The sequence below is a fragment of the Bufo bufo genome, chromosome 2 (genome assembly GCF_905171765.1).
Source record: "Bufo bufo chromosome 2, aBufBuf1.1, whole genome shotgun sequence".
In the NCBI taxonomy this organism is placed as follows: Eukaryota; Metazoa; Chordata; class Amphibia; order Anura; family Bufonidae; genus Bufo; species Bufo bufo.
In genome coordinates this window covers 482,372,949-482,395,081 of record NC_053390.1, presented here as the reverse complement: position 1 = coordinate 482,395,081, position 22,133 = coordinate 482,372,949, and the positions used below count along the sequence as shown (strand labels likewise).

Genomic DNA, 22,133 nt, shown 5'->3' with positions numbered 1-22,133 from the left:
AAGGCACCTGTGAAATCCAGATCCTTCTAGATCCAGTGCTTGTTTAATATAGAGTCCCTTTGGCTGTGAAAATGAATAAATAGCCGGCAAGTAAGTTAGTCCAAACAGAGCCACTGAGGAAGAAGGTGGGCAACCTTCGAAACGCGTCTGGCGTGGACCAATTGGACTGACAACCAACCGGCTTTTTCAACTATAACAGTTTAATATATCTGTTGGATTAAGGAAGCGCTTCCTAAGGAGAACTAAAAACCGCAGCTCTTTGGACACAGTGCAGTGAGGGGCGGGTGAGTCTGAACCACCTATGCTGACTAAGACAGGTGGAACACCTACTCTAATCAATGCAACTGAATGTGAATCTGTGAATCTGGAGTGCAAGAGAACTAGTGCCTCTACTCACAGCCGGATCTGCAAAATTGAAAGACCCCTTACGCAGTACTTGGATCCAGCAGTAAAGCAGCAACTCACCCTGATTCTACACCACGTGGGACGCCACGGTGGGGCTTGCAGGATTGTACGTAAGTAACAAACTGAATACTGCTGAAAATATATGCATTGCTGCACAATAATTCCTTCACACCGCACTGCCACTTTGGAATGAAAAGTATGCCTAACTAGCTATACTGCTGGATCGCAACTTTGTGCAATATAGTACATTGATGAACTGTGCCGACCGAATAGTGCTATATTAAGCTGATTCTTAGGAGACCTATGGTATAACAGGAAAATCGCTTTTTAGGAATAGAACCATCAGTGAGACCTACTGCCCTCTTATATTGCCGAGTCTCCAGTGACACTTTATGTTTTATTTATTACGCGACTATTTTGAGCACTGCTACATTTAATCACATAATCATTGTATTTTACCTTACAGGTTTTTTCACTCTACACAATTGTTTTATATCACTATTGGTTTCTATTGCACTATATGTTTATATGCACACACGTCGATATATAATTATTTTTACGTTTTATCTGGAGAAATTCCCGGCACTGGCCACTGCTATAATTAATAGAGGACACCCAGTCTGCTTATTCCCATGCAGCCTGGTCAACTCCGGCCATCCCCATCTAGTAGTTATATCAGTGGACTGATCCATTTATAATTTTTATCTGATATTGTATTTGGTGTTTTAATTGCAGCATTTTTTAGGGTAATATTCTGTTTAGGATACATATATATTCATTCATGTATGGTGACGATCTGTGTATTAATTGTCATTAATAAATAGTGTCACTTTGCTAACTTTGTGAACCAGGTATAAGAGTGCCCATTCTTTTTTACTTCACAATTGTTCTTTGGTGATCAGGGTACGACATCTGTTTGGTGCACCTTGCCATCTTGAGCCAGAGGTGAGCCGTCCTTTACCTTTTTGAAAAGACAACTTTTCCCATTTTTTTTTATACAAAGTTTGCATTTGACCAAGATATTTATCTCACCCAGCATGGGTATAAGTAAAATGACACCCCAAAACACATTGCCCAACTTCTCCTGAGTACGGCGATACCAGATGTGTGACACTTTTTTGCAGCCTAGATGCGCAAAGGGGCCCACATTCCTTTTATGAGGGCATTTTTAGACATTTGGATCCCAAACTTCTTCTCACGCTTTAGGGCCCCTAAAATGCCAGGGCAGTATAAATACCCCACATGTGACCCCATTTTGGAAAGAAGACACCCGAAGGTATTCAATGAGGGGCATGGCGAGTTCATAGAATTTTTTTTTTTTTGGCACAAGTTAGCGGAAATTTATTATTTTATTTTTTTTCTCACAAAGTCTCCCTTTCCGCTAACTTGGGACAAAAATTTCAATCTTTCATGGACTCAATATGCCCCTCACGGAATACCTTGGAGTGTCTTCTTTCAGAAATGTGGTCACATGTGGGGTATTTATACTGCCCTGGCATTCTAGGGGCCCTAAAGCGTGAGAAGAAGTCTGGAATATAAATGTATAAAAAATTTTACGCATTTGGATTCCGTGAGGGGTATGGTGAGTTCATGTGAGATTTTATTTTTTGACACAAGTTAGTGGAATATGAGACTTTGTAAGAAAAAAAAAAATAATTTCCGCTAACTTCGGCCAAAAAAATGTCTGAATGGAGCCTTACAGGGGGGTGATCAATGACAGGGGGGTGATCAGGGAGTCTATATGGGGTGATCACCCCCCTATAAGGCTCCATTCAGATGTCCGTATGTGTTTTGCGGATCCGATCCATGTATCCGTGGATCCGTAAAAAACATACGGACATCTGAATGCAGCCTTACAGGGGGGTGATCAATGACAGGGGGGTGATCAGGGAGTCTATATGGGTTGATCACCCCCCTATAAGGCTCCATTCAGATGTCCGTATGTGTTTTGCGGATCCCATCCATGTATCCGTGGATCCGTAAAAAAACATACGGACGTCTGAATAAAGCTTTACAGGGGAGTGATCAATGACAGGGGGGTGATCAATGACAGGGGGGTGATCAGGGAGTGTATATGGGTTGATCTTCCCGTCATTGATCACCCCCCTATAAGGCTCCATTCAGACGTCCGTATGTGTTTTGCGGATCACATCCATGTATCAGCGGATCCGTAAAAATCATACGGACGTCTGAATGGAGCCTTACAAGGGAGTGATCAATGACAGGGGGGTGATCAGGGAGTCTATATGGGGTGATCAGGGGTTAATAAGTGACCAGGGGGGGCAGGGGGGTGTAGTGTAGTGGTGTTTTGTGCTACATATTGCTGAGCTACCTGTGTCCTCTGGTGGTCGATCCAAGCAAAAGGGACCACCAGAGGACCAGGTAGCAGGTATATTAGACGCTGTTATCAAAACAGCGTCTAATATACCTGTTAGGGGTTAAAAAAAATCACATCTCCAGCCTGCCAGCCAACGATCGCCGCTGGCAGGCTGGAGATCCACTCGCTTACCTTCTGATCCTGTGAACGCGCGCGCCTGTGTGCGTGCGTTCACAGGAAATCTCGCGTCTCGCGAGATGACGCATATATGCCTGACTGTGCGCAGGGCTGCCGCCTCCGGAACGCGGTCCTGCGTTAGGCGGTCCGGAGGCGGTTAATGTAGAAAGAGCAGCATTACAATGACAGCTCTTGAAAATGTCTTTCAGTGATGGCTCACCTGGAAGTTGCTCAAGGTTAGGCCTCATGCACATGACCGTAGTTTCGGTCTACATCCGATCCACATTATTTGCGGATCAGATGCGGACCCATTCGTTTCAATAGGGCTGCAGAAGATGTGTCCATTTCGCGGCCCTGTAAGTAAGAGAGAACGTCCGTTTTGCAGGAGTTTGGAAAAAAACTTTTGGCATGCACATAGCTGGGATCTGTGTTTTGCTGACCGCAAAACGGGTATGGTTGTGTGCATGAGGCCTTAGGGTACTTTCACACTTGCGGCAGAGGATTCCGGCAATTCAGATGCAAACTGATGGCATTTGTCCGATGGATCCAGATGCGGATCCGCCTGACAAATACCGTGCAATACCGGATCCGTCTCTCCGGTGTCAATTGGATAAACGGATCCGGTATTTATTTTTTTTCTCAGATTTTATGGTCTGCAAATGCGCGGACGGAAAGAACGAATCTGTTTTGCTGGAACACTTGGCAAATGCATTGTGTTCAGGATTTTTTGCAGGCGAGAAAACTGCAGCATGCTGCGGTATTTTCTCTGTCCAAAAAACGTAAGAGGGACTGAACTGATGCATACTGAACGGATTGCTCTCCATTCAGAATGCATTAGGATAAAACTGATAATTTTTTTTCCGGTATTGAGCTCCTAGAACGTAACTCGATACTGGAAAACAAAAACGCTAGTGTGAAAGTACCCTTAGGCCTCTTTCAGACGGGCAAGATTTCTGCGCGGGTGCAATGCGTGAGGTGAACGCATTACACCCGCACTGAATCCAGACCCATTCATTTCTATGGGGCTGTGCACATGAGCGGTGATTTTCACGCATCACTTGTGCGTTGCGTGAAAATAGCAGCATGCTCTATTTTGTGCGTTTTTCACGCATCGCAGGCCCCATAGAAGTAAATGGGGCTGCGTGAAAATTGTAAGCATGGTTATAACATAGTTATAAGGGAAAATAATAGCATTCTTAACACAGAATGCTTAGTAAAATGGGGCTGGAGGGGTTAAAAAATCAAATTTACTTTAACTCGCCTCATCCACTTGTTCGCGCAGCCCGTCTTCTCTTCTGTCCTCTTTGCTGATATGTGAGGAAAAGGACCTGTGGTGACGTCACTGTGCTCATCACATGGTCCATCACATGATCCAACCATGGTGATGGATCATGTGACTGACCATGTGATGTGCGCAGTGACGTCACCACAGGTCCTGAAGAAAGAAGACCGAAGAGAAGCCGGCTGCGCGAACAAGTGGATTAAGGCGAGTTAAATAAAAAAATATTTAATTTTTTTTCCCCTCCAGCCTTATTTTACTAAGCATTCTGTTTTAAGAATGCTATTATTTTCCCTTATAACAATGTTATAAGGGAAAATAATTACATCTACACAACCTTGAACCTAAACCTGAACTTCAGTGAAGAAGTTCGGGTCTGGGTACCACATTCAGTTTTTTATCACGCGCGTGCAAAACGCATCAAACTGACTGAAATTGCGTACCTACTTGCGTGGGTTTGCCGCAATGCACTCGGGACGCATCTGGCCCAAATCCGTGATACCCATGTGAAAGAGGCCTTAGGGTGTATTAGGGGTGGGCGGTATGCGATATAAATTTGGGCCACAATATGGATTTTCGCCATATCGCCTATATCGCCGGACCGCGATATGATCGCGCTCTCTGCGCGCACCATTTTCTCCTCAGCCGGCCGGCACAGTGGAGGGAGAAGGAGGGAGTCCCTCCCTCCCCACTGTCCGCGGCTGCCGCTGAACAGCAATGAGGACAGAGTAGGAGGAGGAGGGGAGGGACTGTGGCCACTGCGCCACCAATGAATGTGCCGGCCATATCCCACAGGGTCCCCCTCCTCCTCCCCATCATTGGTGGCAGTGGGCAGTTCCGATCTGAGTCCCAGCAGTGTAATGCTGGGGCTCCGATCGGTTACCATGGCAGCCAGGAGTCACGCTACTGAAGTCCTGGCTGCGATGGTATGTTAGTGAGCAGCATTATACTCACGTGCGCCGTGGCCGCCGGGCGCTCCTTCTTCTGTCTGTGCGGCGGATTGCTAATGCTTATAGCATTAGCAATGCGCCGCACAGACCTATGAGAAGAAGGAGCGACCGGCGGCCACGGCACACGTGAGTATAATGCTGCTCACTAACATACCATCGCAGCCAGGACTTCAGTAGCGTGACTCCTGGCTGCCATGGTAACTGATCGGAGCCCCAGCATTACACTGCTGGGACTCCGATCGGAACTGCCCACTGCCACCAATGATTAATACTGGGGAGGGAGGGGTGGGTGGGTTTGAGTTACCATGGGGGGGGGGGGGGGGGGGGGGCAGATCAAAGGCTGTGGGGGGGCAGATCAGAGGCTGGGGGGGAGCAGATCAGAGGCTATTAGGGTGAATAGGACAAGGGTTCTAGCCCTTAAGGAGGCTAATAGTTATTAAATAAAAAGTAAAAAAAAAAAAAAAAAAATTTAAACACCCCCCCCCCCCCCCAATATAGAAAACAATATATCGCAATATATATCGCATATCGCACATGCTTAAAATTATATCGCAATATAAATTTTAGGCCATATCGCCCACCCCTAGGGTGTATTCTCATGGCCATGTCTATTTTGAAGACTGCAAAACACGGACTATGGCCGTTTGTACCCCGCATTGCAGTGCGTTCCTATTTACTTCAATGCGTCTGCGATCAGTGTGTTGTGGCCAAAGATAGGACATGTCTTTTGATATTTTGTGGAATGGACCTTGAAGCCATGGCGCAAAAGATAAGACATGTCCTAACTTTGGCCACAGCATGCAGATCGATGATATCAGTGGTTCCACATTGCGGTCAGGGGGGCACACTCCCGTGGTCCATGTTTTGCAGATCTACAAAACAGACAGCCATGTAAATACACCCTTAGACTGATGTATGCTGTTGACAGGGTAGGTAGGAGCTTTGAGTATGGGCACAGGCTTGCATGATAGCTTGTGGGTAGAGTGTCGGTACCTTGCAGATTGGCATAGGCCAGGACAATCGTAGCTGAAGCTATCGCCAGTTGACTACATTCTGGTGGGACTCAGGTTTACTGGCGCAGCTTTGTGAATGCTGTGGAGGCTCTAGAGGCCGTCTTATTTATTTTTTGCGGAGGCAGAGGCTGCACCACCATTAGTGTCTCCCGCTGGGCTGTAGCTGACTTTCCCTTTTTATCTGCTGCTGCCTAGTAGAGGTAATGCTAGGGAGTTGAGTCCCCCGTATAGTTGGTGAAAGCAGGAGCTTCACCCCACACGTCTGCTCACATGTTCAGTCTGGCCGTGCTCCAAATAAGTTGGTGCCTTACATGCAGTGTACTGTGTAGTAAAGTAAAATGGACCGTTATTAAATACATTCAATCAGTCCCATGCGTGTTGTATATTCATTTCATGTGTAGCTGGAGCAGTATGTTTTTATATTGCCTGCCAGAATGGCATAAAGGCTGTGTTTCCTGTTTTATAGAGGTCTGCTGACGGATCAAGTCCAGAAGAAGGTGAAGGTAACAATGTTTTTGCACAACAGTTTGTGAATACTAGATATTATCAATGGTAAATTATACAGTAATGAGAAATATTTTCACTGTTTAGATTCTGACAAAGAAGATGGAGGTTACTGTCCACCCCCGAAACGAGAACGTACATCATCCTTTTCTCAGTTCCCCCCTTCTCAGTCCGGTAAGGCTTATAATAAATTTGATTTAGTTAACATTTTACCTAGAGGTTTCATGATGTCTCAGCACAACATCACATAAGCTGTTAAATCTCTTACCATCTCTGCTTGCTGGGAGAGTGGTGAAATTTTGTTCATGCATGGTTTGAAGAAAATTATCAGGCTTGTCTCAGTGACTGACGCTTGTAAATTAATAGAGAGAAACAGCCGCCACTCCAATATTCATGTGCGGTGCACATGTCAGGGTCGGCGTCCCACAAACATCCAAGGGAAAAGACCGACACTCGCTGAAGTGGATATAATGCTGCTTTTTTTTTATTGCTACATAGAGGGACAAAGTAAGTGACCCGTTTCGACTCTAAATGTGCAGCAAACAAGATTTAAATAGCCCGCCGGATCTGGCATCAAAGAATATGACGTCAGGTAGTCAAAGCAACATATAAACAAAAGGAAACAGCAATGACTGACAATACAGAGGAGAATACACAAGGTTACATACTGAAAAGCCATTGTTAAGCAAGCTTGTAAATGAATGTGAATTCTCGCTTTATTAGCTGTAATTTGTGTAGTTTGATATACCTAGAGATTACTAACTGTCCTGCTCTGCATCATGGGAGGACCATAAGGTGCCGAGGATCCATCTCTTTTCGGAGGCTGCACAATTACTTTATGCACATCAAGGCTAAATGCACACAATTAGGGTTGCGTGTGGAAAATCTGCATCGTCGGTCATGTACACTTGTTGGCGCAGACATGTTCATATGGCTTCTGAAGGTTATGGCAGCAGTCCATGCTGACCGCTGCTCCACTCCTGGTGGGCACAGCTTCCTTGGGTTCCAGTGGTTTTGCTGGTGTCCATTTATCCCTGTCCAGTGGGTCCGACCACTGGAGTACCGTTATCCCCCCCCTCCATGCAGGCAGAGGCCTACAACAGTTGAGACCAGAGAAGGGGGAGGTGTAAGGGGGTGCTGTTATGGCAGCTGTCCGTGCCTACCACTGCCCCACTCCTCTTTTTTTAGGCATGGCCGCCATCGTGCTCACCTGCTCCATAGCTCCGGTGGGTCCCGCCACCGGAGTAACACTGTTCTCCTTACACTCGGGCTGAGGCCTGCTTCCTGCCTCTTGCTGCAATTAGGGTACACGTGCTATCTATCGCTTATAAAGGGCCAGCGGTCACACCTTTCGCTACCTGATCTCTGTTTTAATCCTGAGCTGCCCACTGCGGTTGAACCTGGTATCGAATTATCGATACTCAATCGATACTGTTGTACCGGTATCAATTCGATACTGGGATTTGCCTTTTACCGATACTAGGCTGCTCTAGTATCTGTAAAAGGTCGCGCTGCTCTCAGCACGCTCCATGTTCCCTCAGCAGCACAGGGAAGAAGGAAGCAGTTTCTCCCTCCCCCTGTGCTGCTGCTGCCACTAGTGAGCGGAGAGAGGGGCGGAGGAGGGGAGGGACTGTGGCCACTGCGCCACCAATGAAGATAAGTAATCCATTAATATAGATACAGGTGGCGGGTGCTGGCAGCAGAATCACATAGCCAGCACCTGGCCTCTATGCCGCACCTGAGAGATTAACTGCCGCTGATCGCATCTCCCTGTCATAGAGATTGGGTGCCGGCTATGTGCTATTTCAGTAAAAAACACTCTCCTATACAGTTTTCTGTGTGTAAGGTGCACACAGTAGTTCTATTTGTGTAATGGACATGTAGCAGAGCTGTGTGTGCAATGTGTGTGTATATAGTAAACTATCTGTGTAATGGGCATGGGGTAAAGCTGTGCCTGTAATATGTATATAGTAGTGTCAGGTGGGCCCTGTGTATGGCAGCAGTGGTCTTATGTTTAGTGTATGATGTTGGATAAATGTAAAATTGTCTACATTTATTTCTGCATGTGAGACTAGCAATGGTTTCCCTGAAGAAATATCAGCCTCATAACCTTATGTGGGCCTATGCATTATATATAGGGATTGACCCATATTGATTTTTTAGGGCCGATACCGATAATTTGTGAACTTTCAGGCCGATAGCCGATAATTTATACCGATATTCTGGGAATTTTCATTTTTGAGAAAAAAAAAATTTCCTACACAAATCTGCTGTAAATTCATGTTTATTGTTAACGTGTATTTATTATTTTTTTTTTTTTGTAAATCTTTTTCATTTATACTTAATATTTTTGTGTGTTGTTGTGTTTTTTTTTTTTTTTTTTACTAACTTTTAGCCCCCTTAGGGACTAGAACCCTTGTCCTATTCACCCTGATAGATCTCTATCAGGGTGAATAGGAGCGCACACTGTCCCTGCTGCTCTGTGCTTGGTGCACACAGCAGCATGGAGCTGAACATGGCAGCCAGGGCTTCAATAGCGTCCTGGCTGCCATGGTAACCGATCGGAGCCCAAGGATTACACTGCTGGGGCTCCGATCGGAGGAGGAGGGGAGAGGGGATCCTGTGGCCACTGCCACCAATGATTAATACTGGGGGGGAGGCGCGCACTGCGCCACCAATGAGGATAAGTCTCTCATTCATTCATATACAGGAGGCGGGAGCTGGCTGCAGAATCACATAGCCGGCTCCCGACCTCTATGAGCGGTAGCTGAGATCCGTGGCACCTGAGGGGTTAACTACCGCGGACCGCAGCTACCGCTCATAGAGGTCGGGAGCCGGCTATGTGATTCTGCAGCCAGCTGAGCTCCCGCCTCCTGTATATGACTTAATGAGAGACTTATCTTCTTTGGTGGCGCAGCGGCCACAGCCCCTCCCCTTCTCTTGTCTTATCTCCTCTCATTGGCGGCAGCAGCAGCACAGGGGGAGGGAGACACAGCTTCCTTCTCCCCTGTGCTGCTGAGGGAACACAGAGAGCGCTGAGAGCAGCACGATCTGTGTTCCCCATACGTTATCGGTATATCGGCAAAATAGATGCCGATACCGATAACGTTCAAAATCCTGAATATCGGCCGATAATATCGGTAAAACCGATAATCGGTCGATCCCTAATTATTTATATATATATATATATATATATATATATATATATATGTGAATTACCTAATTAAAATTCCTACTGCTCCTCGGCTAAAAATACTCCTCAAAATTAAGAGGAGTGTTTTTATTCTTCTGGGAAAAAATGTAGTGCGACCTCTGGTCCCCTCCCCTCCTCTTCATTGGTGGCAGTGGCAGCTTCTGATCGGAGCCCCAGCAGTGTAATTGCGGGGCTCAGATCGGTTACCATTGCAGCTAGGACGCTACTGAAGCCTTCCATGGTAAGCTCCCTGCTGCTGTGTGTACTATGCACAGGGCAGCAGGGACAGTGTGAGGTCCTATTCACACTGATAGAGCTCTATCAGGGTGAATAGGACAAGGGATTTGAAGATCCTAGGTTCTAGCCCCTAGTTATTAATTAGAAACAAATCAACACCAAAATATTAGGTATAAATCACCTCTTTTCCCAATTTTACATATAAAATATATAAACAATAAATAAACATATTGCATATTGCCACGTCTGAAAAGTCCAAACTATTAACATATAAAAAAAATCTCCTATGCGGTAAACACCAGAACAGAAAACAATAAATACCGTATTTTTCGTCCCCATAAGACGCACTTTTTCCCCCCCAAAAGTGGGGGGGAAATGCCCCTGCGTCTTATGGGGCGAATGCTTCCATTTTACATCGCAGTCTGCGACGCTGCAGCATCGCAGACTGCGATGTATGAGCTAGGAGAGAGGAGGGGCTGGAGTCCGGAACTAGAGGTGGGGCCCGGTGCAGTCACTGTACTCTTACACCGAGCCCCGCCGCTCACCGAAGTATTTATAAACATGAATCCTTATCCTGTTATTAAGTTTAACTAACGCTGCTCTCTCCCATGTTCCCCTGCATCAGTACAACACTTACGAACAAGCTTCCATAGCAGGCAGAGCGGACGGCAGCAGTAACGTCACTCACTGACGTCGAGCGCCTGCTCCGCCCACTTTATGAATGAAGCAGGCGGAGCAGGCGCTCGACGTCAGTGAGTGACGTTACTGCTGCCGTCCGCTCTGCCTGCTATGGAAGCTTGTTCGTAAGTGCTGTGGGGATACAGGGGAACATGGGAGAGAGCAGCGTTAGTTAAACTTAATAACAGGATAAGGATTCATGTTTATAAATACTTCGGTGAGCAGAGGGCCGGTGTATTGGGGGACACTGTTATGAGGGGGATCTGTGGATGACATATAGCAGTGTCATCCACAGATCCCCCCCCCATAGCAGTGCCATCCACAGATCCCCCATAACAGTGCCATCCACATATCCCCCATAACAGTGCCATCCACAGGTCCCCCACATGAGTGCCATCCACAGGTCCCCCACATGACAGTGCCATCCACAGGTCCCCCACATGACAGTGCCGTCCACAGGTCCCCCACATGACAGTGCCGTCCACAGGTCCCCCACATGACAGTGCCGTCCACAGGTCCTCCACATGACAGTGCCGTCCACAGGTCCCCCTCATGACAGTGCCGTCCACAGGTCCCCCACATGACAGTGCCGTCCACAGGTCCCCCACATGACAGTGCCGTCCACAGGTCCCCCACATGACAGTGCCGTCCACAGGTCCCCCACATGACCGTGCCGTCCACAGGTCCCCCACATGACCGTGCCGTCCACAGGTCCCCCACATGACAGTGGCGTCCACAGGTCCCCCACATGACAGTGGCGTCCACAGGTCCCCCACATGACAGTGGCGTCCACAGGTCCCCCACATGACAGTGGCGTCCACAGGTCCCCCACATGACAGTGGCGTCCACAGGTCCCCCACATGACAGTGGCGTCCACAGGTCCCCCACATGACAGTGGCGTCCACAGGTCCCCCACATGACAGTGGCGTCCACAGGTCCCCCACATGACAGTGGCGTCCACAGGTCCCCCACATGACAGTGGCGTCCACAGGTCCCCCACATGACAGTGGCGTCCACAGGTCCCCCAATTTCTTTGACAGGTCCTGAAGAAAGAACAGGAGACCGGCAGCTACACGATCAATTAGAGGAGGAGGTGAGTTCATTTTTATTTATTTTTTTCTTAACCCTCAATTGACCTTTTACTAAGCATTCTGTATTAAAGAATGCTATTATTTTCTCTTATAACCATGTTATAAGGGAAAATAATACAGTGAATAGACTTTCATCCTAGCAACTATGCGTGAAAATCGCACCGCATCCGCACTTGTTTGCGGATGCTTGCGATTTTCACGCAGCCCCATTAACTTCTATGGGGCCTGCGTTGCGTGCACCTGCCCAGAAATCTCATCCATGTGAAAGGGGCCTAAGGGTGAATAGGACAAGGGTTCCAGCCCCTAAGGGGGCTAATAGTAAGTAAAAAAAAACACAAACACTAAGGCCTCTTTCACATGGGCGTTGCGGGAAAATGTGCGGGTGCGTTACGGGAACACCCGCGATTTTTCCGCACGAGTGCAAAACATTGTAATGCGTTTTGCACTCGCGTGAGAAAAATCGCGCGTGTTTGGTACCCAAACCCGAACTTCTTCACAGAAGTTCGGGCTTGGGATCGGTGTTCTGTAGATAGTATTATTTTCCCTTATAACATGGTTATAAAGGGAAAATAATAGCATTCTGAATACAAAGTAAAACATCGCTGGAGGGGTTAAAAAAAAGAAAAAATTTAATTTAACTCTCCTTAATCCACTTGATCGCGTAGCCGGCATCTCCTTCTGGCTTCATCTGATCTCTGTGCAGCAACAGGACCTTTGGTGACGTCATTCCGGTCATCACATGATCCATCACCATGGTAAAAGATCATGTGATGGATCATGTGATGACCGGAATGACGTCACCAAAGGTCCTGTTGCTGCACAGAGATCAGATGAAGCCAGAAGGAAATGCCGGGCCGTGATCAAGTGGACTAAGGCTACTTTCACACTTGCATTGTTCTTTTCCGGCATAGAGTTCCGTCACAGGGGCTCTATACCGGAAAAGAACTGATCAGGTATGTCCCCATGCATTCTGAATGGAGAGTAATCCGTTCAGTTTGCATCAGGATGTCTTCAGTTCAGTCGTTTTGACTGATCAGGCAAAAGAGAAAACCGTAGCATGCTACGGTTTTATCTCCGGCTAAAAAAACTGAAGACTTGCCTGAATGCCGGATCAGGCATTTTTTCCCATAGGAATGTATTAGTGCCGGATCCGGCATTCAGAATACCGGAATGCCGGATCCGTCCTTCCGGTATGCGCATGCGCAGACTGAAAAAAAGGTGAAAAAATAAATGCTGGATCCGTTTTTGCCGGATGACACCGGAAAGACGGATCCGGCATTTCAATGCATTTTTTCGACTGATCAGGCATTTTTAAGACTGATCAGGATCCTGATCAGTCTTACTAATGCCATCAGTTAGCATACATTTTGCCTGATCCGGCAGGCAGTTCCGGCGACGGAACTGCTTGCCGGATCTCTCTGCCGCAAGTGTGAAAGTAGCCTAAGGTGAGTTAAAAATTTTTTATTTATTTTTTTTACCCCTCCAGCGATGTTTTACTATGCATTCTGTATTCAGAATGCTATTATTTTCCCTTATAACCATGTTATAAGGGAAAATAAAAATGATCGGGTCTCCATCCCGATCGTCTCCTAGCAACCGTGTGTGAAAATCGCACCGCATCCGCACTTGCTTGCGGATGCTTGCGGTTTTCACGCAACCCCATTCACTTCTATGGGGCCTGCGTTGCGTGAAAAACGCAGAATATAGAGCATGCTGCGATTTTCACGCAACGCACAAGTGATGCGTGAAAATCACCGCTCATGTGAACAGCCCCATAGAAATGAATGGGTCGGTATTCAGTGCGGGTGCAATGCGTTCACCTCCCGCATCGCATCCGCGCGGAATACTCGCTCGTGTGAAAGGGGCCTAAGGCTACTTTCACACTTGCGGCTGGATCCGCCGATCTGGATGTGACTGAAAGCATTTGTGAGACGCATCCGAATTGCAAGAACAAATCCATCTCTCCGCTTGTCATGCGGACAGACGGATCCGTCTTGTATCTTTTTACACATTTTTACCGGTCTGCGCATGCGCAGACAGGAAGGACCGATCCGGCATTCCGGTATTTAGAATGCCGGATCTGGCACTAATACATTCCTATGGGGAAAAATGCCGGATCCGGCATTCAGGCAAGTCTTCAGTTTTTTTGGCTGGAGATAAAATTGTAGCATGCTACGGTTTTATCTTTTGCCTGATCAGTCAAAATGACTGAACTGAAGACATCCTGATGCATCCTGAATAGAAGACATCCTGATGCATCCTGTGTGAAAGTACCCTAAAATATTAAGTTTAAATCCCCCCCCCTTTCCCAATTTTACATATAAAATATATAAACAATAAATAAACATATTACATAGTGCTGCGTCCGAAAAGTCCAAACTATTTAATTATTAAAAAATATCTCCTATGCGGTGAGTGCCGTAAAAAAAATTTTTTATTCGGGTTTCGATTTCTCTCCTAAATTTTTCAGTTCAGGAGCCAATGGCTACTTTTTTTTTTTTTTGTCTGGAGCACTGCTGTGGTAAGTCCTGATGCATGGACACTAATTATATCACCTGCTCAATACTAAGTAAATCCTGAAAACATGACTGGTAGGTGGGTCCCGAGGACCGGAGTTGAGAAACTCTGCTCTATAAGCATGGTACAGAGAATAAGTGGAAAGAACAGGTCCCACCCTGACAGACTCCTCAAAATCAAGTATCATATGGTTGACCACTTTCCTTGCCAATATAAATGAATTACTTGTGCTTTAAAGGGGTTGTCCCACAAAAATAATCGACAGTTTTCAAACCGGCACCAGGATCTGAATTCTTTTGTAATTACATGTAATTAAAAATTTAGCTTAGCCACTAAGTTATTCAATGAAATATATCTATATAGCTAGCGCCAACTGCTGTTTTTTATTTTTATAATTTGTCCTGCTCACGGAGATGGCCGCACATGCTCAGTTCTTCAACTGCCTCCTGAACTTAGGGACAGCATGGACACGTCTCCTGATCTCCAGCAGTAAAGACACCCCCCTTGAGCTGCCAGCTTGATATAAGTCTAGCAGAGCAGTGAATGGGGAGATATGTCTTTGTTGCCATCATTTTGGTAATGTCATTTAATTAGGGGGTTAGAATGTTTACAATTTTAGAAATTTCAAGAAAATTTCCAAAACCAACTTTACAGACCAGTTCAGTTCTGAAGTCACTTTGAGGAGCTGACACTATAAACAACCCATAAGTTACTCCATTTTAAAAACTACACCCCTCAACCTATTCACTGGTTTTAGAAATGTTGTTGACCCTCTTAGTATTCCACAGGAATTAAAGCAAAATGGAGGAAATTTATTTTATTTTTTTTGCAGCTTTTCCATTTTAATCCTTTTTTTCCTGTAATGCTTCAATGGTGAACAACAAATACCTTAATATTTATACCCATGCAGTTTGCAGAAACACCGCATTTGTGGTCTTAAACTGCTGTATGGGCACACGGCAGGACTCAGAAGGCAATCAGCGCCATATGGTTTTTGGAGAGTAGATTTTGCTGGAATGGTGTTTAGGTACCATGTTGCATTTGAAGAGAAACTGAGCTACCCCTACGGTGAAAACCCCCAAAAAGTGACGACATTTTGGAAACTACATAACACCACCCAACAAGCGTTTCATAGAATTAATAACACTTGGCTATGAAAATGAAAAATTAAAAAATCTTTTTATACAAGAAAATGGTGCTTTAACCCCTTTAGGACACAGCATTATTTCACCTTAAAGGGAACCTGTCATGTGGATATTTGATTATAATCGAACTAATTATATACAATCATTAGCTACTAAAAAGTACCTTAGATGTATTCACTTACTGGTGTGACAAATGGTTATCTCATAATATACACACAAAGATGCCGCATGCTAATAAGCTGATTGGAGTCCGGCGTGATGTCATTGAGTCCAGCGTATTTTTAATTCAGAGCTATAGCCACTCCCCTGCCCACCTGCTGCTGGTTCATATGGAAACAAACTCATTCAGCAGCAGGTGGGCGGGGAGAGTCAGGAGCTCATGAATATTCATGACTCATCATTATCAGCTGGAGCTTTTCAATACAAGATGTTGGCAGATTGACTGGGTCAATTAAAGAAAGTGACCCAGCATTGTGCTAAGAGAATCAATCTCTTATTTATGTTGCCCTTAGTTAGGACACCATAAAACTGGAGACTGGTTCCTTTTAAGGACCAGACCATTTGCAAATCTGACAGGTATCACTTTAAGTGCAGATAACTTTAAAATGCTTTGACTTATCCAGGCCATTCTGAGATTGTTTTTTCGGCACATATTGTACTTCATGACACTGGTAAAATGAAGTAAAAAAATTTCATTTTTATTTATAAAAAAATACGAAATTTACCAAAAATTTGTAAAAAATTGCAAATTTCCAAGTTTCAATTTCTCTACTTCTATAATGCATAGTAATACCTTCAAAAATAATAGAAACCACCCAAAAATGACCCCATTCTAGAAACTACACCCCTCAAGGTATTCAAAACTGATTTTACAAACTTTGTTAAAGAGGACCTTTCACCATAATAAAACCTCTAAACTAACTATACAGACTTGTAGAGCGGCACCCAGGGATCCCCCTGCACTTACTGTTATCCCCGGGCGCCGCTCCGTTCTCCGGTTATAGCCTCCGGTATCTTCATAGTTAGGCTCCACCCAGGGGAACCTGACGCCGTCTCTTGCTCCTATGCTGTAGCGCTGGCCAATCGCAGCGCTCAGCTCATAGCCTGAGAGGTTTTTTTTTTCTCTCAGGCTATGAGCTGAGTGCTGCGGTTGGCCAGCGCTACAGCATGGAAGAATGAGACGCCGGCAGGTTCCCCTGGGTGGAGCCTAACCATGAAGATACCGGAGAACGGAGCGGCGCCCGGGGATAACAGTAAGTGCAGGGGGATCCCTGGGCGCCGCTCTACGCGTCTGTATAGTTAGTTTAGAGGTTTTATTATGGTGAAAATTCCTCTTTAACCCTTTAGGTGTTCCACAAGAATTAATGGAAGATAGAGATACAATTTCAAAATTTCACTTTTTTGGCAGATTTTCCATTTTAATAATTTTTTTCCAGTTACAAAGCAAGGGTTAACAGCCAAACCAAACTCAATATTTATGGCCCTGATTCTGTAGTTTACAGAAACACCCCATATGTGGTCGTAAACTACTGTACGAGCACACGGCAGGGCGCAGAAGGAAAGGAATGCCATACGGTTTTTGGAAGGCAGATTTTGCTGGACTGTTTTTTTTTGACACCATGTCCCATTTGAAGCCCCCCTGATGCACCCCTAGAGTAGAAACTCCCAAAAAGTGGCCCCATTTTAGAAACTATGGGATAGGGTGGCAGTATTGTTGGTACTAGTTTAGGGTACATATGATTTTTGGTTGCTCTATATTACACTTTTTGTGAGGCAAGATAACAAGAAATAGCGGTTATGGCACCGTTATTCTTTGTTATTTACAACATTCATCTGACAGGTTAGATCATGTGATATTTTTATAGACCAGGTTGTTACGGACACGGCAACACCTAATATGTATACTTTTTTATTTATGTAAGTTTTACACAATGATTTCAAAATACTGCAAATCAAACCGTCATCTCATCCCGCAAAAAATGAGACCCTACCTAAGATAATCGCCCGAAAAATGAAAAAACTATGGCTTTTAGAATATGGAGACACTAAGGCCTCTTTCACACGGGCGTTGCGGGAAAAGGTGCGGGTGCGTTGCGGGAACATGCGCGATTTTCCCGTGCGAGTGCAAAATATTGTAATGCGTTTTGCACGCGCGTGAGAAAAATCGGCATGTTTGGTACCCAAGCCCGAACTTTTTCACAGATGTTCGGGCTTCGGATCGGTGTTCTGTAGATTGTATTATTTTCCCTTATAACATGGTTATAAGGGAAAATAATAGCATTCTGAATACAGAATGCATAGTACAATAGCGCTGGAGGGGTTAAAAATAAATAATAATTTAACTCTCCTTAATCCACTTGCTCGCGCAGCCCGGCTTCTCTTCTTTGCTGTGTACAGGAAAAGCACCTGTGGTGACGTCACTCCTGTCATCACATGGTCCATCACATGATGATGGATCATGTCACGGACCATGTGATGACCGGAGTGACGTCACCACAGGTCCTTTTCCTGTACACAGCAAAGAAGAAGACAGAAGAGAACCCGGGCTGCGCGAGCAAGTGGATTAAGGTGAGTTAAATTATTTATTTTTAAGCCCTCCAGCGCTATTGTACTATGCATTTTGTATTCAGAATGCTATTATTTTCCCTTATAACCATGTTATAAGGGAAAATAATAAAGATCGGGTCCCCATCCCGATAGTCACCTAGCAACCGTGCGTGAAAATCGCACCCCATCCACAATTGCTTGCGGATGCTTTTGATTTTCACGCAGCCCCATTCACTTCTATGGGGCCTGTGTTGCGTGAAAAACGCACAAAATAGAGCTTTCTGCGATTTTCACGCAACGCACAACTGATGCGTGAAAATCACCGCTCATGTGAACAGCCCCATAGAAATGAATGGGTCCTGATTCAGTGCGGGTGCAATGCGTTCAACTCGCTCATTGCACCCGTGCGGAAAACTCGCCTGTGTGAAAGGGGCCTAAAACATGATTTATTTATTTTTTTATTTCAAAAATGATATTGTGTAAAACTTACATAAATAAAAAAAAAAGTATACATATTGGGTATCGTCGCGTCTGTATCGACCAGCTTTATAAAACTCACATGACCTAACCCCTCAGATGAACACCGTAAAAATTTTTAAATAAAAACTGTGCTAAATTAACCATTTTTTGTCACCTTACATCATAAAAAGTGTAATAGCAAGCGATCAAAAAGTCACACACACCCCAAAATTGTGCCAATAAAACCGTCATCTCATCCCGCAAAAATCATACCCTACCCAAGGTAATCACCCAAAAACTGAAAAAATTATGGCTCTCAGACTATGGAAACACTAAAACATGATTATTTTTTTGCTTCAAAAAAGAAATCATTGTGTAAAACTTACATAAATAAATAAAAGTATACATATTAGGTATCGCCGCATCCGTGACAACCTGGTCTATAAATATATCACATGATCTAACCTGTCAGATGAATGTTGTAAATAACAAAAAATAAAAACGGTGCCAAAACAGCCATTTCTTGTTATCTTGCCTCACAAAAAGTGTAATATAGAGCAACCAAAAATCATATGTACCCTAAACTAGTACCAACAATACTGCCACCCTATCCCGTAGTTTCAAAAATGGGGCCACTTTTTGGGAGTTTCTACTCTAGGGGGGCTTCAAATGGGACATGGTGTCAAAAAAACCAGTCCAGCAAAATCTGCCTTCCAAAAACCGTATGGCATTCCTTTCATTCTGCGCCCTGCCGTGTGCCCGTACAGTAGTTAACGACCAAATATGGGGTGTTTCTGTAAACTACAGAATCAGGGCCATAAATATTGAGTTTGGTTTGGCTGTTAACCCTTGCTTTGTGACTGGAAAAAAATTATTAAAATGGAAAATCTGCCAAAAAAGTGAAATTTTGAAATTGTATCTATCTTCCATTAATTCTTGTGGAAAACCTAAAGGGTTAACAAAGTTAGAAAAATCAGTTTTGAATACCTTGAGGGGTGTTTCTAGAATGGGGTCATTTTTGGTTGGTTTCTATTATGTACCATATTTTTCGCCCTAAAAGACGCCCCCAAAAATAAATAAATACCCAAATACCCAAAAATAAATAAATCACGCCCTCAAAAGTGGGGGAAAAATAGCAGTGCGTCTTATGGGGCGAATGCTGCATTTTGCCGAACTGTCAATGATACGCCGCGCGGCGGGTGTATCAGCTGGGAGGGAGGAGGGGCTGGGGGCCGGCATCTGGTTTTATAATGACAGCTGGGCCCGTGCAGGGACTGTATTCTACTACACGGGCCCCGCTCACTGTATATAGCGTAATCTTATCTATAATTGTAGGCATTGTTAATATATACAAATTCAGGGTAATCAGCGCCTGTATTACTTATATCAAGCGCTCGGTAGCAGGGAGGAGGCAGGACGGGCGCGGCGCTGGCAGCGTGAGTCACTACGTCACGCACCTGCGCCGCCCACTTTATGAATGAAGCAGGCGGCGTGGGCGCATGACGTAGTGACTCACGCTGCCAGCACCTGTCCTCCCGGCCTGCCTCCTCTCCTGCTACCGAGCGCTTGTTGTAAGTAATACAGGCGCTGATTACCCTGAATTTGTATATATTAACAATGCCTACAATTCTAGATAAGATTACGGTATATATTGTGCGGGCCCTGTGCAGTATAATACAGTCATTGCTCAGGCCACGCTGTCATTATAAAACCAGATGCGACCCCACCCCCTTTATTGGGGGTCATTCACACTACAGGGACACCCCCCCCATAAGTGTCATCCACAGATCCCCTTAACAGTGCCATCCAGAGACCCCAATAAGAGTCACCCACAGATTCCCCCCATAACGGTGTCACCCACAGATTCCCCCCCATAACGGTGTCGCCCACAGATTCCCCCCCATAACGGTGTCGCCCACAGATTCCCCCCCATAACGGTGTCGCCCACAGATTCCCCCCCATAACGGTGTCGCCCACAGATTCCCCCCCCATAACGGTGTCGCCCACAGATTCCCCCCCCATAACGGTGTCGCCCACAGATTCCCCCCCCATAACGGTGTCACCCACAGATTCCCCCCCCATAACGGTGTCACCCACAGATTCCCCCCTCATAACGGTGTCACCCACAGATTCCCCCCCCCCCCCCATAGCGGGGTCACCCACAGATCCCCCCCCTCCCCATAGCGGTGTCACCCACAGACCACCATTAGTTCAAAAGCACACCCTTTTTGTTCAAAATATTTTTTTGCTTATTTTCCTCCTTAAAAACCTAGGTGCGTCTTATGGGCAGGTGCTTCTTATAGGGCGAAAAATACGGTAAGCCTCGCAAAGTGACTTCAGACCTGAACTAGTCCCTAAAAACTGGGTTTTTTGAAAATTTCTGAAAAATTTCAAGATTTGCTTCTAAACTTCTAAGCCTTGTAACATCCCCAAAAAATAAAATGACATTCCCCATGTCTACTTCATGTTTTAATCATTTTGGGAATGATAAGTAATAACTATTTTTTGGAGGTATTACTATGTATTATAGAAGTAGAGAAATTTAAACTTGGAAATTTGCATATTTATTTTACAAATTTTTGGTAAATTTGGTATTTTTTTTTATAAATAAGAATTATTTTTTTTGATTTTCATTTTACCAGTGTTATGAAGTACCATATGTGACGAAAAAACAATCTTAGAATGGCCTGGATAAGTCAAAGCGTTTTAAAATTATCAGCACTTAAAGTGACACTGGTCAGATTTGCAAAAAATGGCCAAGTCCAGAAGGTGAAATAGGGCCAAGTCCTTAAGGGGTTAAGTACCAGAACAACATGCCATACCGGTACGTCATGTGTCCTGAAGAGGTTAAAGGGAACCTGTAATCAACTTTATGCTGCCCATACTAATGGCAAAATAAGGCTACATGCACACGACCGTATGTGTTTTGCGGTCCGCAAAAAAAAAAAAGACATCCGTATGCCATCCCCTTTTTTTTTTGTGGGTCCATTGTAACAATGCCTAAAACGGACAAGAAAGGACATGTTCTATCTTTTTCTTTAATTATTGCGGGGCTACGGAACGGACATACTAATGCGGACAGCACACGGTATGCCTTCCGCATTTTTTGCGGACCCATTGAAATGAATGGGTCGGCACCCTATCCACAATAAAAACAAGAACGGACACGGAAGCAAACAACGTTTGTGTGCATGTAGCCTAAAGTAGAAACAGGTGAGTTGATTTGAGCGGTCTGTCATTTATAAGTTAAAAGTAAGTGGTTGGGGGCGTGGCTTGGCTGCCAAGTATGATGGCCGCTTGAATCTTGAGCTTCTGCATGCAGCGCCTGACTAATACCCCAACATCTGTAATAATTCTGGTGGTAAGTGGTGCCCTACGATTGCTGAGGATGCCCAGAGGCAAAAGACCCCAAGCGAAACAGGGGAAACTGGACTTCTACTTCGACAAAGAGCCAGACGCCTCTCAGACGGGCCCAACGAAGTTGCCGCCTTCACTACCATTATTGGTGGCGGTCTCCGCGCCAGCTATACAACAGAGCACCGGACCCTCTCCTCCAGCAGTCCCAAGCTTTACCTCTCAGTGGAGCACGACATTACCTAGATCCGAGGCAAGTGAGAGTGC

At 45.2% G+C, this 22,133-nt stretch overlaps 1 protein-coding gene across 3 annotated transcripts in view; it reads left to right on the top strand.

Annotated features, from left to right (window-relative positions):
• Positions 1-22,133, top strand: part of RANBP3 (RAN binding protein 3) — a 235,500-nt gene that overhangs the window by 72,295 nt on the left and 141,072 nt on the right. For all 3 annotated transcript variants that reach the window (XM_040417760.1, XM_040417761.1, XM_040417759.1), the window contains exons 3-4: positions 6,608-6,644; positions 6,733-6,819. In XM_040417760.1, coding sequence (XP_040273694.1) covers positions 6,608-6,644; positions 6,733-6,819 — 124 coding nt within the window. The remainder of the gene's footprint in view (positions 1-6,607; positions 6,645-6,732; positions 6,820-22,133) is intronic.